General features: G+C 44.9%; 1 protein-coding gene across 5 annotated transcripts in view; it reads right to left on the bottom strand.

Annotated features, from left to right (window-relative positions):
- Positions 1-19,961, bottom strand: part of OGDH (oxoglutarate dehydrogenase) — a 76,873-nt gene extending 56,912 nt beyond the window's left edge. For 2 of the 5 annotated variants that reach the window (XM_027124031.1, XM_027124029.1), the window contains exons 1-2: positions 19,840-19,961; positions 6,126-6,374 (exon numbers count right to left, since the gene is read on the bottom strand). In XM_027124031.1, the coding sequence (XP_026979832.1) occupies positions 6,126-6,347 (222 nt within the window). In that variant the 5' untranslated portion in view covers positions 6,348-6,374; positions 19,840-19,961. Of the gene's footprint in view, positions 1-6,125; positions 6,375-7,269; positions 9,140-18,576; positions 18,695-19,839 lie in introns of those variants that run through there. The other 3 variants (XM_027124030.1, XM_027124032.1, XM_027124028.1) reach the window with 3 other exon arrangements.
- Positions 19,962-20,406: the final 445 nt, after the last annotated feature.

Raw genomic sequence — 20,406 nt, 5'->3', positions numbered from 1 at the left:
TAAAGAGTCCACCTGCCACAACTAAAACCTGGTGCGACCAAAAAAAAAAGGAGCTGCCCCGGCCCCGAGGTTGACTCGCTCCTTTCTTGCTCTTGGTGTCCACCTTCCCCTTGAGGTCGCTCTGGATCTCTCTCTCCAGTTATCACTGACATTTAAAAACCCACGATTCTTGCTTAAAATACAGTATAAAAGGACAGGCATTAAAAAATCACGCTCCCAAAGATGCAGCACGCCTTTACTCCCAGCCCGCCCTCCGGCCACTGCAGGCTTAGTTAGCTCTCCATCAGCGTCTGACACCCTCACTTTCTGCCAACTGCTCAGGGGTCCACACTCCCACAGCGTTTCACAAACTAAGCCAACACCCCTCGGCTTGATCTCGGGGCCTCTCCACGTATGTCGCAGCTCAAACTGCTGGTCTTTACTTTGCTGCCTTGGGTTCCTGGTGCCGAGCCTCCCAGGAGCTTCTGTGAGTGCTCGCTGAGTGCCCCCCGACCCTTCCCATGCCCCTGTAGCCCTCTGCCTTCACACGTGCCTCTTCTGGGTACAGCCACCCTGTCCCTGGCCAGGCCCCTTCCTTACCCTTCAAAACTCAGAACAACTGGCGCTTCCCTGCAGAAGCTGGTGAGGTTTACTCTGTATTCTAACTGTGCTCGGCTTACTGAAGTCCCCACGGGCCCACGAGCTAGCGGGCCCTGCACACTCGCACCTCCTGGCAGCCAGTCGACGCAGTCCTCCAATAAAACTGTCGCGAGCTGTGAACCGCTACACACATAAGGTGAAGGCACTGCTTCAGGACCCTTACACTTTCCAAAGGTGTTAATTTTATGTCCCTGACGGTATAAACACAAATTCTTTAAGAGTAAAATACTATACTGAAGTTAGGGAAGATGTTCTTTGTTGGTTTAGTCGATTTAACACAAAAAGTCACCAGGGTTGAGATTCATCCTGATTTAGGAAGCTGAGCATGGAGGGGGAACTTCAAAGTGAGGTTTAACAGCCTCGATCACTGAAAGCCCCTGAAGTATACCACGTGTGTGCTTTTCCCCAAGGCCAGCAAAGAACTAGGGCGAACAGCGGCTGAGTTTTTAAAGTGCAGCCAAGGCAGTTTCAAAGCTGCAGAATGAAAAGGAACGGTGTCACCCCATACTGGGGACGATGTGTGTCTGTTTCTGCTCTGCTTGTCTGGTTCAATTACAGAAAATAACAGCATTGTGTTTCACGAGCATGGAAGGAAGAAGCAGAAGTGCCTGGCCCAGAAGGGTGGCACGGCCGAGCTCAGAGAGGTGGGACCGAGAGTCTAGGATCTGCATGTCGAGCGCCACACAGAGCTCTTGTGGTGACCACACTGGACCAGAGAGCTGTTACTACACGTGGGAGCTGGCCCACAGAAGGCAGGAGAGGAAATGGACACAGTCAGCAAGATGAGGAAGACAGGCTTTTAGGAAGTGGGCAGGGGTCACTCAGAAGGCCCAGGCAGGGGAAGTGAGCTCCGATGCACCAAGGACGGCCGTGGTGGCTCAGTGAGCAGGGGCACAAAGGGCACCACAGGGTGGAGAGGGCACAGGGCCCGATCCTGGGATCTCCCTGCAGGGCTGACACCACACTGTGACTGTGGTGGGGGTGGAGGTGAGGGCAGGCACCTGCCTCTGCTGCACAGGAGGGGCTCGGTGAGGGCTCAGCAACTCTCAATTACCTGTCTGTGTGAAACACTAACAAGGGCAATCTGGCTTTGACTCTGTTTTTAAGACATAAACAAAAATAAGATGCCACCATCTGACTTGTCCCCAACATGGCCAAGACCTTAATGAGGGAGGGCTTTGCATGCTGACAGAACAGGCCCTGGCTGACGGGTCCTAGGGGGGCAAGGGGCGAGCTACACTTGACAAGGTGTTTACGACTGGAGCGCAGAGGCCGAACTGGAGAAAATGATGGGGAAGAGATGGCTGTCTAGGAGAGGACCACGCCAAGGGACGAAGAGCAGAGGGACGGCGAAACGGGGTGCAAAGGCAGACCCAGGTAACTGTGCGCAGAGGCACGGGGAGCGCTCGGAGGCTTGCACCCCTGAACTGCTTGATTACTTTACCACAAACATAACATTCACCATTAAACATTTAGAAATAAAAGCTTTCTTTTTTTTTTTTTTTCCACAACGGGAGAGGCCACAACAGTGAGAGGCCCGTTGTGGAGCACAGGCTCCGGACGCGCAGGCTCAGCGGCCATGGCTCACGGGCCCAGCAGCTCCGCGGCATGTGGGATCTTCCCGGACCGGGGCACGAACCCGTGTCCCCTGCATCGGCAGGCGGACTCTCAACCACTGCGCCACCAGGGAAGCCCTAAAATTTTTCTTTAAAGATAGGGATACGACAAAATTATAAAGTAAATTATAAAGTCAAACATGAAAGGGCAGCTTTAAGATAATCACAAAGAGCTGAATATAGACTGAGAATGAGATTATAGTATTAGAGAAGTATCTTGTTAATTTTGTTAGGTGTGGTGAAGAAACCATTCCCTTGATAGAGCCACTGAGATGCATTTATGACAGAAAAGTAAGTGGGGAAGGAATAGATTTTTAAAGACTGGCAAACTGCAGAGAGCTACTGAAGTTGCGTGATGGGTCTCCTCACGGAGGTTCATTTCACACTCCTGTCAACTGGGGGAAGAAAAAAAAAGCACAACGTGAGAGTTGTGAGTTAAGTTTTATTTGCGGCAAAATGAGGACTATAGCCCAGGAGACAGCATTTCAGAGAGCTCCGAGAAACTGCTCTAAAGAGGTGGGGGGGAAGGTCAGTATATTTGTGATTTTCGTGAAGGGGGAGTCCATGCAATCGAGCACACATTTTTTGCAGAAGGTTTCTGCTAGTCACGAGGAGCAGACAGCACCATGAAGGATTTTAGTGCTTCTCTAGATACAGGGAGATGACAGAATTGGGCTCATAAAATCTTCTCCTGAAGATATCTATCTGAAGACCTGTTCTCCCAGCTTTCCCCAGAGCACAGAGTGCTTCATTCCTGATCTCCACCCCCTGAACTCCTTTCAGGGGGTGTTGAAGGTCAGCAGCTGCAGAGCTCATAATCTGATCCTTGTAGAGGTAGATGCTAAGTGTCAATTTGTAATTGACACTCCTATTGTATGTTTGAAAACGTCATAAAAAGTTTAAAAAATAATAGGAAAGCAGAGCATAGAAGGGCAGGGAGGGGGAAGATGCTAAATCTGTGCTGTTTCTGCTGGACACAAAAAAATTCAGTCCTAGCAGTTCCTCATAAGCCCTCTGCAAAGAGAGGGAAGAGAATGATGACAGAACCAGCTCTCAGGACAAGGAATGTGACATCCCTTATCTGATGCAGAAATGAGAGATCAGAAAGATGATCAATCTAAATCTTAAAACCTAATTTTCTTTATCTCTCCCTAAACTATTTTTTCTAACACAGAGCACAAACAAAGCATTCTTAATAAAACCAACGATTTCCAAGGCCTTCCGTGGGTCACAAATGCCTTTGAAAATCTGATGAAAGCTCTGGATCCTGTCCCTCAAAAAATGAGCATACAACAGGTATTGGGCCTAATTCAACTTGGAGAGGCGATCAAGTCCACTTTGCTGGGATGGCCGCAGAGGGACACTGCCATTGTAAATGTCCACTGATTTACACCATCCTGTCCCTCTCCCTCAAGGAGACGCTGTGTCCCCTGGAGAATACTGACAACAGAAACCAGCACATAAAATCTGGCCCAAAGACGCCAACCTGCATGTATTCTCTTATTAAACTGAAAAGTCCTTTTTTGAGATCCTTTACCCATATCCCCCGCAGAATCTCTCAAAGAGGTGCTAAAGAGGTGCTTGCTCTGTCTGACCTGTGAAGCCCAAGGACTCAATCCTCACTCTGCATTCTTCCTCAGCAGGCTGCATCTATCTGTGCCTGTCAGTAGTCCTCTCACTGTGCTGTCCTCATCCCTGGGACAGATGGACACGGTGACCCTCCCACGCAGCCTGAGAACCCCCAAGTGTTACCTTCCTCGACACCATGTGATAAAAATCCTTTTCAAGAATAGGTGGAGCACAGAGCATTTTTAGGGCAGTGAAAATACTCTCTATGATACTATAATGGTGATACATGGCATTATGTATTTGTCCAAAACCACAGAACGCACACCACCAGGAGTGAACCCTAATGTAGACTGTGGGCTTTGGGTGATGATGACACGTCAGTGTAGGTTCATCAATTATAACAAATGTTGTAACTCTGGGGGGGGATGTTGATGGCGGGGAGACTGCATGTGGGGGCAGGGGGTACATGGCAAATCTCTGTACCTTCCCCTCAATTTTGCTATAAACCTAAAACTGCTCTACAGAATAAGTCTTTTAAACAATTTTTTTGTTGTTGTTGTTTTTTTGTGGTACACAGGCCTCTCACTGCTGTTGCCTCTCCCGTTGTGGAGCACAGGCCCCGCGGCCATGGCTCACGGGCCTAGCCGCTCTGCGGCATGTGGGATCTTCCCAGACTGGGGCACGAACCCGTGTCCCCTGCATCGGCAGGTGGACTCTCAACCACTGCGCCACCAGGGAAGCCCTAAACAATTTTTTTAAAGCAATAACGATAACGATATTAATACAAATACTAATAATGGTAACAGCCACTGTGATGCTTTCAGCCTCACTTTCCAGAGCTCTGCACCACAGAGCCACAGTGTGCTTCACCACTGCAACCCATTCCCGTGACACCAGGCATTCACACACGGACGTTCCCCAACCTAGATCCCTGTTAACTTGCAATAGCTCACTCATGTGCTATTCTCCCTAAAACCAAATATAACTTAAGAAGACTTGGTTGGTTCCATAAAGAGGTTACGTCTGAGAAAAGGAAGGCAAGGGACAGCCTGGACACAAGATGAAAGTCTGATTCTGAAACCTCTGGGCTAAGTTTATTTGAGAGATAACCTTGTAGTAACTGTCTTCAGAAACCGCTAATATCTGACATCACAGGCAGAGGCACTTCTTTCCGGGCAGTGCATTTGTCTACAGTCTTGGGAAACATACCGCAGATCTCCTCCCATAGGAAACCAGGTCTCATCTTGCTCATGGAGCAATGCAGCTTCCAGGTTGCCATGGAAACGTTGCTGGGCAAGGAGGTTCAGACCAAGAGGCGGCATTCCTGATGAAACGGGACTGGTGGCTCCCGCAGTCAAACGTACCCAATCTAAATGTCACTAGTGCTTCAGGGTAAAAGGGTAAAGCTTACACTCAAGGGCCCAATGGAAGCAGGCTGCCTTTAGATAGCAAGTCCCCAAAATTCACAAGGAAAGAGCCAGATCAACAGTGACAACAGCCAGCCTCCGGTGGGCACTTTCTCTGCGCAGACCCTGAGCACCTCACACATACTGTCTCCTTCACACACCCCGCAATGGGGCACAAGGAGTCTGAGCAACTTGGGGATCTACCCTCCAGCTTCTGCTGGGCCAGCTGCCTGACCTGAAAACCAAGAAACAGTCATCAAAACCCATAAATATCACTGGCCAAAATGCTGTGAAGAAGTTCTCCCACTAGGCACGCTCTGTATCAAGTAAACGTGTGAAGAGAGAGGCTCTAAGGAAGAGCCTCACTGGTTAACACAGAGAAATTAGAAGGAAGTCTTCACAGAATTTACTTTCAAATACAAGAGAAAAACGTGAACATACTGATCTAAAATGTCATTTATACAGAAATCACATGAAATGGTTTTCAGGTGTTCCGAGGACAGCGGGACAGAGGAGCTTCCTGCGGGGCCTCTCCTTCCGTGGGCTTCCTTTCTGCAGCATCACCATCCTGCAGCAGCCTTGGTGAGAGCCTGGGAGTGGTGCAAGTGCCCTCTACATCCTTGCCGGGTTAACACGTTGGCTGTTCCAGGGAGCAAGGCCTTGAGCGCGCCGCACACGGAGAGAGGGACACGCCCCTCCAGAGAAGGCGGTTCCAGTTGGGCCTGGTGTGACGGCCAAGCTGGGCTGACGCAGAGAACTCGGGTCGGTGGGGCTTCCAGCCACCTGCCTGCCTTCCTTCTGGACGGTCCTCAGAACACATGCACTTACCTGGATGGCCAGCCACCATCGGCCAAGACTCCAAACACACGAAGACACCTGCTCCTCTGAGCCTTACCTTGTGTACACTTTTGGGGTTTTCCAACCAAGCATAGTACATTTCCTCCACATAGTTCGAACTAGTCCCGCTGAGGAAGGGCTCCGCAGCAACGGGGGCAGTATAGCACCGGACCTGCCCAAACGTCCTAGCTGCTGCTGGTCTGTTTTGTGAAAATGTCTTCACAGTCTGGGAAGCCGTCAACGGCCTCAACTTAGCAGCACAAGTCCTTAAGTGAAACATTCTTGTCCTGAAGTCTCTCACGACCGTCTGCACCAAAAAAAGAAAGAAAAGTTAGAAAGAGCATTGTAGCAGCCAAGGCTACTGGGGGAAAACCTCGCAGACTGTGGCTGGAGGAGAAAGACCCTGTAAATGCATTTGTGGCCGCGTGCCCTGCTTCAGAGAGCACGACACAGCATGAGGTAGTCAAACTGACCAACCTCCTATGTACAGGGCCTGTGCTCCACATGGGGAGGAGAGAACACAGCTGTAGAGGTATGGTCTTCCCCTGCAAGTTTCAATCTAGTTTGAGGGATACGATATATCATGATAAATATGTGATGCCCTGTAAGTTTATACGTTGTATAAAACAATTATAGGCAAAGGCAACAAAGATTAATGAATGATTAGATTAATATAATTGTAAAATGAGAAAGATACTTTCTAATCTATTCGGAGACTACCGAGTACCCGCTGGACTCACGGTATTCTGGAGAACACGGAGACATAGGAAAAATATTTTGCTCACCCTCAAATAATTTATCTTTGAGCAGCAGAAAAAAAATTTTTTTAATTAAAAATTACAGCGACAGCACTGAGCGCTTGAGAGGCACAGAAAATGCCAACACAACTCCATGGGAGAAGCCGCTCCTCCCAGGTGTTCCTTTCCGGCGGCTGGGAAAGCTTGGGGAAGGGGCGGAGCACAGGGAGGATTTTGCTCTGGAGAGGCGGAACGGCAGGCATTCTAAATATAAGAATCAGGAGGAGGAAAGACAGAGAGGTGGAAAGGCGAGCAGAACACAGGGGAAGAGCAAGAATCGTCTTGTCTGGCAGGAGAGGTGGACTGGCTGGACAGCCAGGGGTCCTGAGCCCCGTTTCCTGGGACTGGGAGTGGGCTCTGTGGGAGGAAGCACGGGCAGCAGTGACTACACAAGTGTCTACCTACCTTGGGGTGCTCTGTGGTCATCAACTTGACATGTTAGGATTCTTCACGAACCCCACCAACTCCCTAGAAGGCAGGCGCTAGCTCTTCTGTTTTACAGGTCACCTTTCTGAGTTTAACTTTCCCCCAAGGTTGAATAGACCTTGAGTTTGAGGATTGTAATTTTACTAAATCTAGTATGTAACTCTATATACGCTAGCCATTTTACAAAAGCAGCTGATGCACCCACCAGATCATGAAAGAGTTTAGACTGTCCCCAGAGGGGTCTTGAACCACTTCCAAGCATGAGTCAGAATCCAGATGCCTCCGGGAAGGGACCCAGTCAGGAAGGGATAAGGACACTGTGCAGTTCCTCTCCCCATAAAGATCCCGGCAGCTTCCAGTCAAAGCGAAAGAGGCTGTGGGAGGGGAAGGGAGCCCCAGGGCAGGGACGAGGCTCACCACAGCCCTCTGCCCTGAGATACAGTGCCTGCTGGCCTAACACATGGTTGCCCTTAAATCTGCCTTAAAGCAAGTGCCGGGGCTGTCAAGTTGGAATTACACCCCACCTCCACTCCTGCCTGAAGGAAATCCAAGCTCTGAGACATGCTGAGAATTACCCAGAAATAAATGTTACATAAACTATCCTCTACACAGTTTATACGAACCCTTCCTCTTAAGCCAAATATGATCAGAATACGCATAAAGGACACTGACAGAGTGTCTGGCCTGTTCTCCTGCTCAGAAAAGACAGGTCAGCAAAAGGGAAAAGCAGAACAGGTACTTTAAAAACAAACTGAACAACAAACAAAAACTTCCTCCTTAAAATTTAAAGATGAACAAGCCTATATTTTGCTATAGAATGCAATCTTAACTCCTTTTCTTTTTAACCTTAAGTAACTTCAGTAGTTCTTCCTACCTCCAACTATACTCCCATTTTCTCTAACAGCCAGACAAAGAAAGACACTGATGGCAAAAATACTACTACTGCTGCTTTCCACGTTAATTTTTTTAAAAATTCAGATCCAAAGGAAAACACTCATTTTTTTCCTCCAATGTCATTATTATCTAGGCAGCTTGAAACACTCGATGGCCCCTGAGCTGGGGTTTTCTCCTAGAACACAGCAGTATCATCACCTCCATTAGTATCATCACCACCATTAACTGTCATTATTCAGTTGCTGCAATACCCAATTAACAGGCACCACACTGACAAGCACAAAACTGCTCGTTTCATGTGTTCTTCCCAATGCAGTCCTTCCAATATGATACTATAAACAAACCACGTTACCTAGCTATCTACAGTCACGGAATCTGACAAATAGCTCAGTGCTGCCGAGCACTGTTACTAGCAATTTTCAAACTTCCCTTAAGATGACTCATCGGAAAACCTGCCCTTCAGCAGATGGCTCAACATCCCCGGCCTCCACCCTGGGAAGACCAGGAACAGCTGTTCTCTATCCACGATCTTATGGACCCACAGAGCAGACAGCAGGTATATATACATTTCAGATTTTGGTAGGGTCAGATTCCATCCTTCCAATTCCAGAGTCAACATTACGAATAGTGCACCATTTTTGGTAGAAACACTGAATTGTTCAAACACTTTCATGAAAGCTTCGGGTTGTCCAAGAAGTCCAAGTGTTCTGACTTGTGGTTTAGAACAATATTTCTACTTGACAAGGGGGCCAAAAATTCTCAATGGGGAAAGAATAGTCTTTTCAACAGACAGTGCTGGGGCAACTGGAGATCCACATGTGAAAAAGTGAAGTTTGGACCCCTGTCTCACACCATATACAAAATTAACTGAAAATGGATCAAAGACCTAAATGTAAGAGCTAAAACTGTAAGACTCTTAGAAGTTTTATAACTTCCAAGTTAAAATGGAATAAATCTTCATAGCCTTGAGACAAACAACGTGTCTTAGGACACCAGAAGGACAAACAACAAAAAAAATAGACAAACTGGACTTCAACAAAATAAAAACTTTCGTGCTTCAAAGGACAACATCAAAAAAGAGAAGACAGTCTAAGAGTAAAAGGAATATTTGCAAATCATAGAGCTGATAAGAACTCTTACAACTCAATAATGAAAATAAAAATAACCCAATCAAAAAACTGCCAAAAGTGACTTCCCTGGTGGCGCAGTGGTTAAGACTCCACGCTCCCAATGCAGGGGGGCCCAGGTTTGATCCCTGGTCAGGGAACTAGACCCCACATGACGCAACTAAGAGTTTGCGTACCACAACTAAAGATCCTGCATGCCACAGGGAAGACCCTGCATGCAGCACAACCAGGAGCCCTCGTGCCACAACTAGGACCCGACGCAGCCAAATAAATAAATTGATTAATTTTTTAAAAATTGCCAAAGGATACGAACAGACATTTTTCCAAAGAAGACACACAAATGACCAATAAGCACATTAAAAGATACTCAACATCATTAGTCATTAGGGAAAAAAATGCAAATCAAAACCACAACAAGAGGGGCTTCCCTGGTGGCGCAGTGGTTGGGAGTCCGCCTGCCGATGCAGGGGACACGGGTTCGTGACCTGGTCTGGGAGGATCCCACATGCCGCGGAGCGGCTGTGCCCGTGAGCCATGGCCGCTGAGCCTGCGCGTCCGGAGCCTGTTGCTCCGCAACGGGAGAGGCCACAACAATGAGAGGCCCGCGTACCGCAAAAAAAAAACAAAAAAACCCACAACAAGATACCACTTCATGCCCACTAGATTAGATACAATCAACACAAGCAAGTGTTGGAGAGAACGTGAAGAATTTAGAACCCTCATACAATTCTGGTGGGAATGTAAGCTGGTGCAGTCACTTTGGAAAACAGTTTGGCAGTTCCTCAAAAAGTTAAACATAGAATTACCATATGACTCAGCAACTCCACTCCTAGGTATACAACCAAGAAAAACAAAAACATACGTCCACACGGATGTTCACTGCAGCATTATACGAGCCCAAAAGTGGAAACAACTCAAATGTCCATCAACTGATCAATGGGTATACAGAGTGTGGTATAGCCATACCATGTAATAGTATTAGGCAATGTAAAGGAATGAAATGTTGATATCTCTTGCAACACAGATGAACTTTGAAACTTTTAAGTGAAAATAGTCATTCACACACAAAAAACACATGTTGTATGACTTCATTTATGTGAAGATGTTCAAAAGAGGCAAATTGATACAGACAGAAAGCCCAAGACTGGGGGTAGCAAGGATAAGACATAACAACTAATGGGTATGGGTTTTATTTTTTGTTTGGGGGGGGCGGGGAATGAAAATGTTCTAAAACTATTGATAGATAATGCTGATGGTTTCACAACCTTACGATATACTGTAAAATGTTAAATTGTACAATTTAAATGGGTGAATTGTATGGTATATGAATTATACCTCAATAAAGTTTTTTGTTTTTAAATGTTTGTGAACAGATTTGCCCAAACCTAAACTTTATTTTTTTTGCCACACCACACGGCATGCGGGATCCTAGTTCCCCAACCAGGGATCGAACCCGTGCCCCTTTGCAGTGGAAGCATGGAGTCCCAACCACTGGACCACCAGGGAAGCCCCTCAATAAAGTTGTTTTTAAAAAAGTCTAAGAAGAAACATAAACGAGCCTATCCCTATCAATAAAGTACACAAAGTGACACTATCTGTAACCCATTAATTTCAAGATGCAAGTATAAATCTATACATTTGAGAAAAATAACATTAAAAAAACCCCCAAAACCAAAGCAAAATTTGTTTTTAAGGGTTCAGTGCTCTGCCCTTAGGAAAATAAAACAGTTTATCTGTGCCTGGACATTCCCCAGTCAGGCAGCACACACCTTACCCAAGGCCACCTCCCCATTCACAGGATGAGGAGATAAACTGACTCCTGACGTCTACCACCCTCATGCTGGCTAGCAGAGGAGTAATTAAAGAGGCAAAAACAGCCTGGGCATTTCTCAGGACATGAGTCTTTTAGGGAAAAGCACATGCATCATTAAATGTTTGTTACCATTGTGTGTTGCCTAAGAACCATTTTAAAAAAACTTACCTTGAGAGACTTTTTGTTTTTTGTTTTCTTTTGGTTTTGGACTCATTAAGATTTTCATGATGAATCAAGAAAACAATGCTTGCTACATACCTATCGCTGTTAATCCATTATTCTAGTTTTAGCAGTGATACAAAGACATTATGTACAGGGAGAGCACAAGTACCAATTTTCTTTTACTGGCTGAGAATCTCAAGAGAATGCAACGTCTTTCACTTGTGATGCCTCATCAAATATAAACTGAGGGATTGAGAGGTAGTGCAGAGTACTCTTAAACTACAAAGGTACTTTGCCATTATTACACAGAAACAGTGGTTGAGCCTTCAGGGCAAACAGGCAGAGTGACTCTTCCTTGCTGTGTGAGCCTTAAATGTATCACTTGATCTGTGTTCGTTTCCTTTGCCATAAAGTGAAGGATGCAATCACTTCTGTTCCCTCAATGTTTTTTGTAATTATGATACAAACATGAAAGAACTTTGCACACTTTAAAAGTACTTTTATGGGACTTCCCTGGTGGCGCAGTGGTTAAGAATCTGCCTGCCAATGCAGGGGACACGGGTTCGAGCCCTCGTCTGGGAAGATCCCACATGCCGCGTAGCAACTAAGCCCATGCGCCACAACTACTGAGCCTGCTCTCTAGAGCCTGTGAGCCACAACTACTGAAGCTGCGTGCCACAACTCCTGAAGCCCGCGCACCTAGAGCCCGTGCTCCGCAACAAGAGAAGCCACTGCAATGAGAAGCCCGCGCATCGCAACGAAGAGTAGCCCCCGCTCACTGCAACTAGAGAAAGCCCGCGCACAGCAATGAAGAGCCAACACAGACAAAAATAAATAAATTTATTTTTTTTAGGTATTTCTATGACTAAAGAACTATAATCTACCATAAGAAAAAAAAAAACCCCACCCCACAACTAATGGTATGTCTTAAAAAGCTGAAGTTCCCGAGGTAAAACTAAACAGAAGTAAATTTGGAGTGGGTAGCTGACCAGATTGCTGGGGGGGATTTCCACCTCTGAAGTGGGAACCCCAAACAAGCTTCAGTGCATGGGTCTGAAGACTGATCCATCCTGCCCAGACCGGCACTGTGTTTCCAAAGGTGCCCTGAATGCAGTGGTGTATGGTATAGGTAAATAGGCACTTTTTAAAGGTGTTGGTTAAAGTAGAAATTATTAAATTTTTATGGAAAGCAAGGACACTTGTCAATATTTATTAAAAATTTAAAAAGCACATACAGGACTTCTGTTTCCCACTAAATGCAGCTAAAAACATGAGATGCTTCATTTAACACAAAACAAAACATAAGACTCTGAAAGGTGGAGAGGAGACAGACTGGGAAGGGGCCTCGGGGCCCCAAAAGACTGAGCACTGAGTTCTCGGTTTTCCTTTTGCCTCATATATTCCAGGCTAGATGCTGAAGAAGCTGGCAACCCAGAAATACCAACTAATGTAGACCAAAAAAAAGCTGCAGTAAAAGCCTGCCCTCTGGCCAAAGGACCAGGAATGGGGCAGCCTAGCAGGACAGAATACTTTTAGACAATAACAACTCTACTGCAACCAACCCCACAGAAACACTGTGGCCCACTCCCACTCCACCTGGTAGTGTCAGAGGAGATCAGGGACTTCCATCCCCACCAGGTGACAATGAGCCACCCTCCCCACCCCAACAATCTAGGAGGGAGCCTGGATTCTACTCTCGCCCAGCAGTAACAGGGCAGCACCTCTCCCTTCCCAGGCAGGGTGGAATCCCAAAGGTGTAATTGGGAAATTACACCCACACAGCAGTAACAAGGAGTCCCTACCCACAGATACCAAGGAGGCCAGGTGAGGAGCCTCTACCTCCATAACCAGGCAGCACCTCCTACCCCCCCAGCAGTGTCAGAGGAAGCTCACCAACACCAAGATGACACAGATGTTAGAATTATCTGGCAAAGATTTTCAAAGAGCCAGCATCAAAATGCTTCCACAAGCAACTAGAAACATACTTGAAACAAATGAAAGTAGAAAGCCTCAGTAAAGAAAATATAAAGAAGAACCAAATGGAAATTTCAGAACTGAAAATTACAATAACCAGAATAAAAAATTTGATGGATAGGTTAAACTGAAGAAAGAAGAAACAGTGAACATGAACATGGACAAACATGAACGAAAGGAATTTCGCAATCTGAACGGAGAAAACAGACTGGGGGAAAAAAAAAGAACAGGACCTCAGGAACACGTGGGACTATAACAAAAGACCTAATGCTGAATATAAAATGTCACCAGAACCTCAGGAGGAGCAGAAAGAGGAAGGGGCTGAAAACGTATTCAAACAAATAATGGCTGAAAACTTCCCAAATTTGGCAAAAAGACATAAACCCATAGATTCAAGAAGCTGAGAGAACCCCAAACAAAATAAACCCAAAGAAATCCACTCCAAGACCCATCACAAGCTTTTGAAAACTACAAACAACTTGAATAGCATATTTCTCACCAGAAACTATGGAGGCCAGGAGAAAGTGGCATAACACTTTTCAAGTGTTGAAGGAAAATAACTGTTAATCCAGAATCTTATATCCAGAAAAAGTATCCTTCAGGAACAAAAGGGGAATAAAGATCTTCTTAGATGAAGAAAAACTAAAAAAATCTGCTGCCAGAAGACCTACCCAAAATGAATGGCTTAAGGAAATCCTGTAAACAGAAAGTAAATGATAAAAGGAATCTTGCAACATCATGAAGAAAAGAAAGAACAACAGAAAGACAATGTATGGGTAAATATAATTTCCTTTTCCTCTAGAAATCTTCTAAATGATGTGTGATTGATGAAGCAAAAATTTCAACACATCTGATGTGGTTCTAATGATATGTCTGTAAAGGAAATATTTAACACATTACTGACTGGGGGATTTTTGCAGAAACTAACGCCTGTGGCCATAATATGTCTCCAGTCAAAAATGTGTTAAAAGACAATTTTAAGTGGAGTAGGATAAAGTGATGTAAACAGAGATATGGTTTCTATACTTCAAACTGATAAGATGATGACACCAGTATACTGTGATAAACTATGTATATATAATGCCTAGACAACCATTACAAAAGCTACACAAACAGATATACTCAAAAACACTACATATAAATAAAAGCAGAATTTAAAAATATGTTCAAGTAACCCACAAGAAGTCAAGATAAAGAAAGCAGAAGAACAAAAAACGAAAAAGGAAATAAAGGATAAAATGGCAGACTTAAGTCCTAACATATCAATAATTACTTGATATGTTATGTAAATGACCTAAATACACCAATTAGAAAACAGAGATTGGCAGAACAGATAAAACAACAGGATCCAATAATAGAAGAAACTTCAAATGTAACAATACAGGAAGGTTGGAAGTGAAAGGATGAAAAATTATATACCATGAAAACATTAATCAAAGGAAAGGAGAAGGACTATATTATTATCAGATAAAGTAGACATCAGAGCAAAGAAAATTACCAGACACAGAGATATTAATGACAAACGGTTAATCCACTAACAGGATATAGCAATTCGAAATCTGTACGCACCAAACAACATAATTGCAAAATATGTGAATCAAACCAATAAAAGAGAAAGGAGAAAAAGACAAACCTACAATTATAGTTGGAAACTTCAACCCCCCTTTCAACAAGAGATGGAAAAGCTAGACACGAGGTCAGCAAGGATACAGAGAAACTCAACGAAAGTACAAACTACCACAACTCACCCAATTTGAAATAACTATTAAAGAAATTTCACATGTAATTTAAAAGCTCCTGGAAAAGTAATTTCCAGGGAATTCCCTGGCAGTCCAGTGGTTAGGACTCTGCACTTCCACTGCAGGGGGCACGGGTTCGATCCCTGGTTGGGAAACTAAGATCCTGCAAGCCACGCAGTGCAGAAAGAAAAAAAAAGAAAACGTTATTTCCAGGCCCTGATGGTTTCACTACAGAATCCTATCAAATGTTTAAGGATTAATTAACTCCAAACCTACACAATCTCTTCCAGAAAATACAAGGAGGAGAACTTACCAATTCATTTCATGAAGCTAGTATGTCCCTGAAATGAAATCCAAACAAAGATAGAAAAAAGAAAAAGGAAAAAAAAAGCTTTAAACTCATATTCCTCATGAATACAGATGCATATAATAACCTTGACAAAATATAGCGAATAGAATTAAGCAATATATAAATGCAATTATACACCATGACCTAACGGGGTTTTTTCCAGGGATGTAAGCTAGTTCAATATTCAAAAAACAATGTAATCTACCATACTGACAGGCTAGAGAAGAAAAATCACATGCTCGTATCAATAGATGCAGACAAGCACTCGATACAATTCAACACCCATGATAAAAACTCTCATAAAAGTAGGAATAAAGGGGAACTTTAACTTAATATAAAGCATCCACAAAAGTCTACAGCAAACACATACTTAATGGTGAAAGACTGAACGCATCTTTTTAAAACTGGGAGCAATGTAAGGATGTCCACTCTTATCCCTACTACTCAGTGTAGCACTGAGAGTTGCAGCCAGAGAAATAAGGCAAGATAAGGAACTAAAAAGCATATGTATCAGAGAGTAAAACATAAAACTACTACTATTTGCAGATGACATGATTATCTATGACAAAATCTCAAGGCATCTACAAAAACACTTATAGAACTAATAAGTGAATTCAGCAGGGTCACAGGATACAAGATAAATATACAAAAAAAACCTGTATTTCTACAAACTATCAACAGACACATGAAAACAAAAATTTTTTTAAAGGAAATAGTATAAGTCTAACAAAACGTGTGCAGGACTTGTATGCTAGAAACTAGAAAACACTGATGAAGAAAGAAAAAACCTAAATAAATAGACATACCTTGTTTAAGGATTGGAAGATTGAACATAGTAAAGAAGTTATCTCCAAATTGATAAACAACTTTAACACAATTCCTATCTAAATCCCAGCAAGAATTTTTATAGATATAGGCAAGATTATGCTAAAATTTATATGGGAAGGCGAAGGAATTAGATCAGCTGAAGCAATTTTGAAAAAGGATAATGAAGTGGGAAGAACCAATCTACTTAATTTCAAGAGTTATTATGTAGCTGCAATAATCAAGACTTGTGGTACTGATGGTGAAATAGACAAAAAGACCAATGGAACAGAACAGAGAACTCTAGAACAGACCCATACAAGCACAACCAACTGATTTTTGACAAAAGAGCAAAAGCAATTCAATGGAGAAAGAACAGTCTTTTCAACAAATGCTGCTGGTTGGATACATATGGGGAGGGAAAAAAAAAAAAGAAAGAATGAAAGGAGAAGAAAAGAAAGAAACCACTCGAACTAGACTTCACACCTTATATAGAAATCAACTCAAAATGGATTATAGATTTAAATGTACAACACAAAACTATAAAACTTTTAGAAAAGTATGTAAGAGGAACTAGAGCCAGGCAAAGAGTTAACTTGACGCTAAAAGCACAACACATAAAAGACAAAATTCATAAACAGGACTTGATCAAAATTAAAAGCTTTTGCTCTGCAAAAGATACTGTTAAGATGATGAAAAGACAAGCTACAGACTAGAGAAAATATCTGCAAACCACATATCCAGGAGAGGACTAAAATGTGTAAGAAATTCTCAAACTGAAACATTAAAAAAGGCAAATGATCCAATTACAAAATGGGCAAAAGATATGAAGAAGTTTTTCACTGAAGAAGATATACCCATGGCAAATAAACACATGAAAAGACATTCAATATCACTAGACATCAGGGAAATGCAAATTAAAACCACAATCACTACACATCTATTAGAATGGCTAAAACTTTAGAAAATGATAACATCACCAAACGCTGGCAAGAATATGGAGAAACTGGGTCACAAATACATTACTGGTGGGAATATAAAATGGTAGTCACTCTGGAAAACAGTTTGTCTATTTCTAAAAAAAAAAAAAACTAAACATGCAACCACCATATGACCTAGTGATTACACTCCTGGACATTTACCTCAGAGAAAGGAAAACTTATGCGTACATAAAAACCTGTATATAAATGTTTATAACAGCTTAATAGCCGAAGAACGGAAACAATCCAGACGTCCTTCAATGGTTGGAGAGTTAAACCAACTGTGGTACATCAATAGCCTGGACGCATAAAAAGGAACAAAATGCTGACATAGACAACACCCTGCATGCATTTTCAGAGAATTACACTTAAATTAAAAAAGCCAACCCCAAAACGTTACTTACTGTATCAGTCTCCTTATGTAACACTCCTGACACGCCAAAATTACAGAAATGGAAAACAGATTAGTGGTTGCCAGAAGCTAAGGAATTGGAAGCAGGATGGAAGTGGGTATGGCCATAAAAAGGTAACAGGAGGGATGCTTGTGGTGATAGAAATGTTCTCCATTTTGACTGTTATCAATGTCAATACCTGGTTGTGATATAATACTGTACTTTTTGTAAAATGTTATCATTTGAGAAAAGTGGGTAAAGGGACACTGAGACCTCTCTGTACCATCTGTTATAACTGCATATAATAGATTTGCATGTACAATTTCTCAAAATTATACCATTCTAAAATAAATTTCTCAATAATTGTACAATTATCCCAAAATAAAACGACCTAAAATTTTAATGGAGACGATACAGTACTTCCGTCAAATGGGGCAGTGAGGAGTAAGACTGATTAAAAGCAGATGTGAAACACATAGATGTATATGCAAGATATACAGGTAATAAACACGGTAAATATTTCACATTTAATAAACTGTGCATTCAAATTTAAATGAAATCAAAAGAAATTCATATTTCTGAAATTAAAGTTAGTCTTTAAAAGTAACTGAATTTTGGGACTTCCCCAGCAGTCCAGTGGTTAAGACTCTGTGCTTCCACTGCAGGGGGCGCGGGGCTGGATCCCGGATCTCGCGTGCTGAAATTTGGTGATGGTTGCATACTGTAAATATACTACAAACCACTGAACTGCATACTTGAAAGAGTGAATTGTATGATACATGAATTGTATCTCAATAAAGCTGTTAAGGAAAAAAAAAATACTCGAAACTTGGAAACTGCTCTCAAAAATATAATCAGGATACTCTGATATTTCTCCAACTTTCAAGAGCTAGTCCTCAGCTAATATGCAAAGCTAGAATAGTATTATATACTTTCATACCGCGCAGGTCTTGCACAAAAATCTGTGCGGTTGGACTGCTGCACGTCCTGACACAGTGCAAACAAGGCTTCATCCCAGGTGATTCATCCTAAAGGTGCTCAGAGCAGTGTACCTGGAAGTGGGCCTCTAGTCCCTGCTTCAAGGCGCAGGACTGCAGAACAAGGCGCAGAGAAACCCCAGGACAGAGTTCACACCTCAGGCCTGAGTCATCTGTTCTGGGCGAAAAGCAGAGAAAGCAGTTTCTTATCTACTCGTCTCTCGCCACCGGTTTTCTACTAAGTCTCGGTACCCAACTTACACCGACATCAGGTAAAAGGGAAAAGGTACACTAGTGTGTTCCTCGAGGAAATGCACTTCATCTCAACATGAGCTATCAAACCCCTGGAAGAAAGAGGAGTATGGTGGCGTACCGTGCACGGTAGGGTACCGCAGGGTATTCTACTCATCAAGGGTGTCACCCCAAAGAGCTCACAGAGAGGATGGGTACCGAGGGTGCTGAGTATGGAGGGATCCTGAGTATATAGGTACTGAGTACGGTATGCTGCGGCAAAGTAATCCACTCATCAGGGGCGTCACGCTGAGGAGCACAGAGAGAATGGGTACGGTGCGTCCTGAGTACGGTAGAGATACTGACCTAAGGTAAATGCTGCGGGGTAATCCACTCAAGGGTTCACCCCAGGAAAGGGCAGGGAGGATGGATATAGCGGGTACTGAACACAGAGGATACTGAGGGGTAATCCGCTCCTCAAGGGAGTCACCCCAAGGAACACAGGGAGGATTAGTACGGTGGGGTACTGAAGAATTGGGGGTACTGCGGGGTAATCCGTTCCTCAAGGGTTCACCCCAGGAGCAAAGGATCAGCCCGGACAGAAGCCGACCAGCGTCTCCGCGCTCTGGAAAGGGAGGACTGCCCACAATTCGCAGCCGTTTCTTCAAGGGCGTGCCACCCTTCCATCCGTCCGGGTGTGGAGAGGACACTGCCGGGCGACTCCCACGTGACGCCTCCTCGACCTTGGGGGTCACCCGCGCCGCGGCGCCCATTCCCTCACATCCGCCGTGCGGCCCACCCCCTGCCTGCTACAGCCAATGGAGCGCCGCTCCGCGCCCCGCGCGACCTCTGCGCACGCCCGCACCCGCCAATCTCCGCCCGTCAGGAGACGCCCGCCGCGCCATTGGCTGCCACGCCCGCCTGTCAGGCCCCGTCCCACCCACCTCCCCCCGTCAGCCCCGCTCCAGCCAGCTTCACTCCCTGTCACCGGGGTACCGGCCGCAACGAGGGCGCGGCGGCCTTGCCCCCTGCCGCGACCCCCGCCTCCTGCCCGACCGGCGCGGAGCCTCCCAAATCCGGCCGAGCCCGACTGCAGCCCGAGCCTACCTGTCTCCGACTCAGCTCCACCCGAATGAGGCGCCGACACCCCACTCCGGGGCACCAAACTCTCGGCCCCGCCCCGGCGTGTGGCGTCAGCACGCCGCCCCGCCCTGGGAGGAGAGGGGCCGCCCCTAACTCGTGAGCGGGGTCCTGACGTCACAGAGTTGCGGCCTCGTTGCTTTTGGCGCGTTCTTGGGGGAGCTGTGCAGACGCCCAGCCTGCGGCCGGGAGACGTCCGGCCGGTCCCTACCGGGACGCGTGAGGGGTCTGAAAAGGGGGTCTGCACGTTGCTAAGTAGTGTCTCCTGCAGTGGGTTGTTAGGAGCCCTCTGATGGAGAGCTGACCTAGTCTGTGCTGCCAGACAGAAAGGAACCTTGATCGGCAAATGCGCGCTCGAGGCGCAGCAGGTAGTGGCCCGGGGGAGTGAGAACCAGGAAGCCCCAGCGCCGACACAACGGTTTCCCAAAGTGGGCAGCGGGATCGCGGGGACCTTCACGTGGTGCATGGACGGTGTATCATGCCATTTCATCGAATACAAATGGTCATCTGCTTTCAGAGCTTATTTTACTTACT

Source organism: Aethalodelphis obliquidens, unplaced genomic scaffold (genome assembly GCF_003676395.1).
Source record: "Aethalodelphis obliquidens isolate GAN/ISIS:26980383/991018 unplaced genomic scaffold, ASM367639v1 scaffold27, whole genome shotgun sequence".
Taxonomy (NCBI): Eukaryota; Metazoa; Chordata; class Mammalia; order Artiodactyla; family Delphinidae; genus Aethalodelphis; species Aethalodelphis obliquidens.
This window is presented reverse-complemented; position numbering and strand designations above follow the sequence as displayed.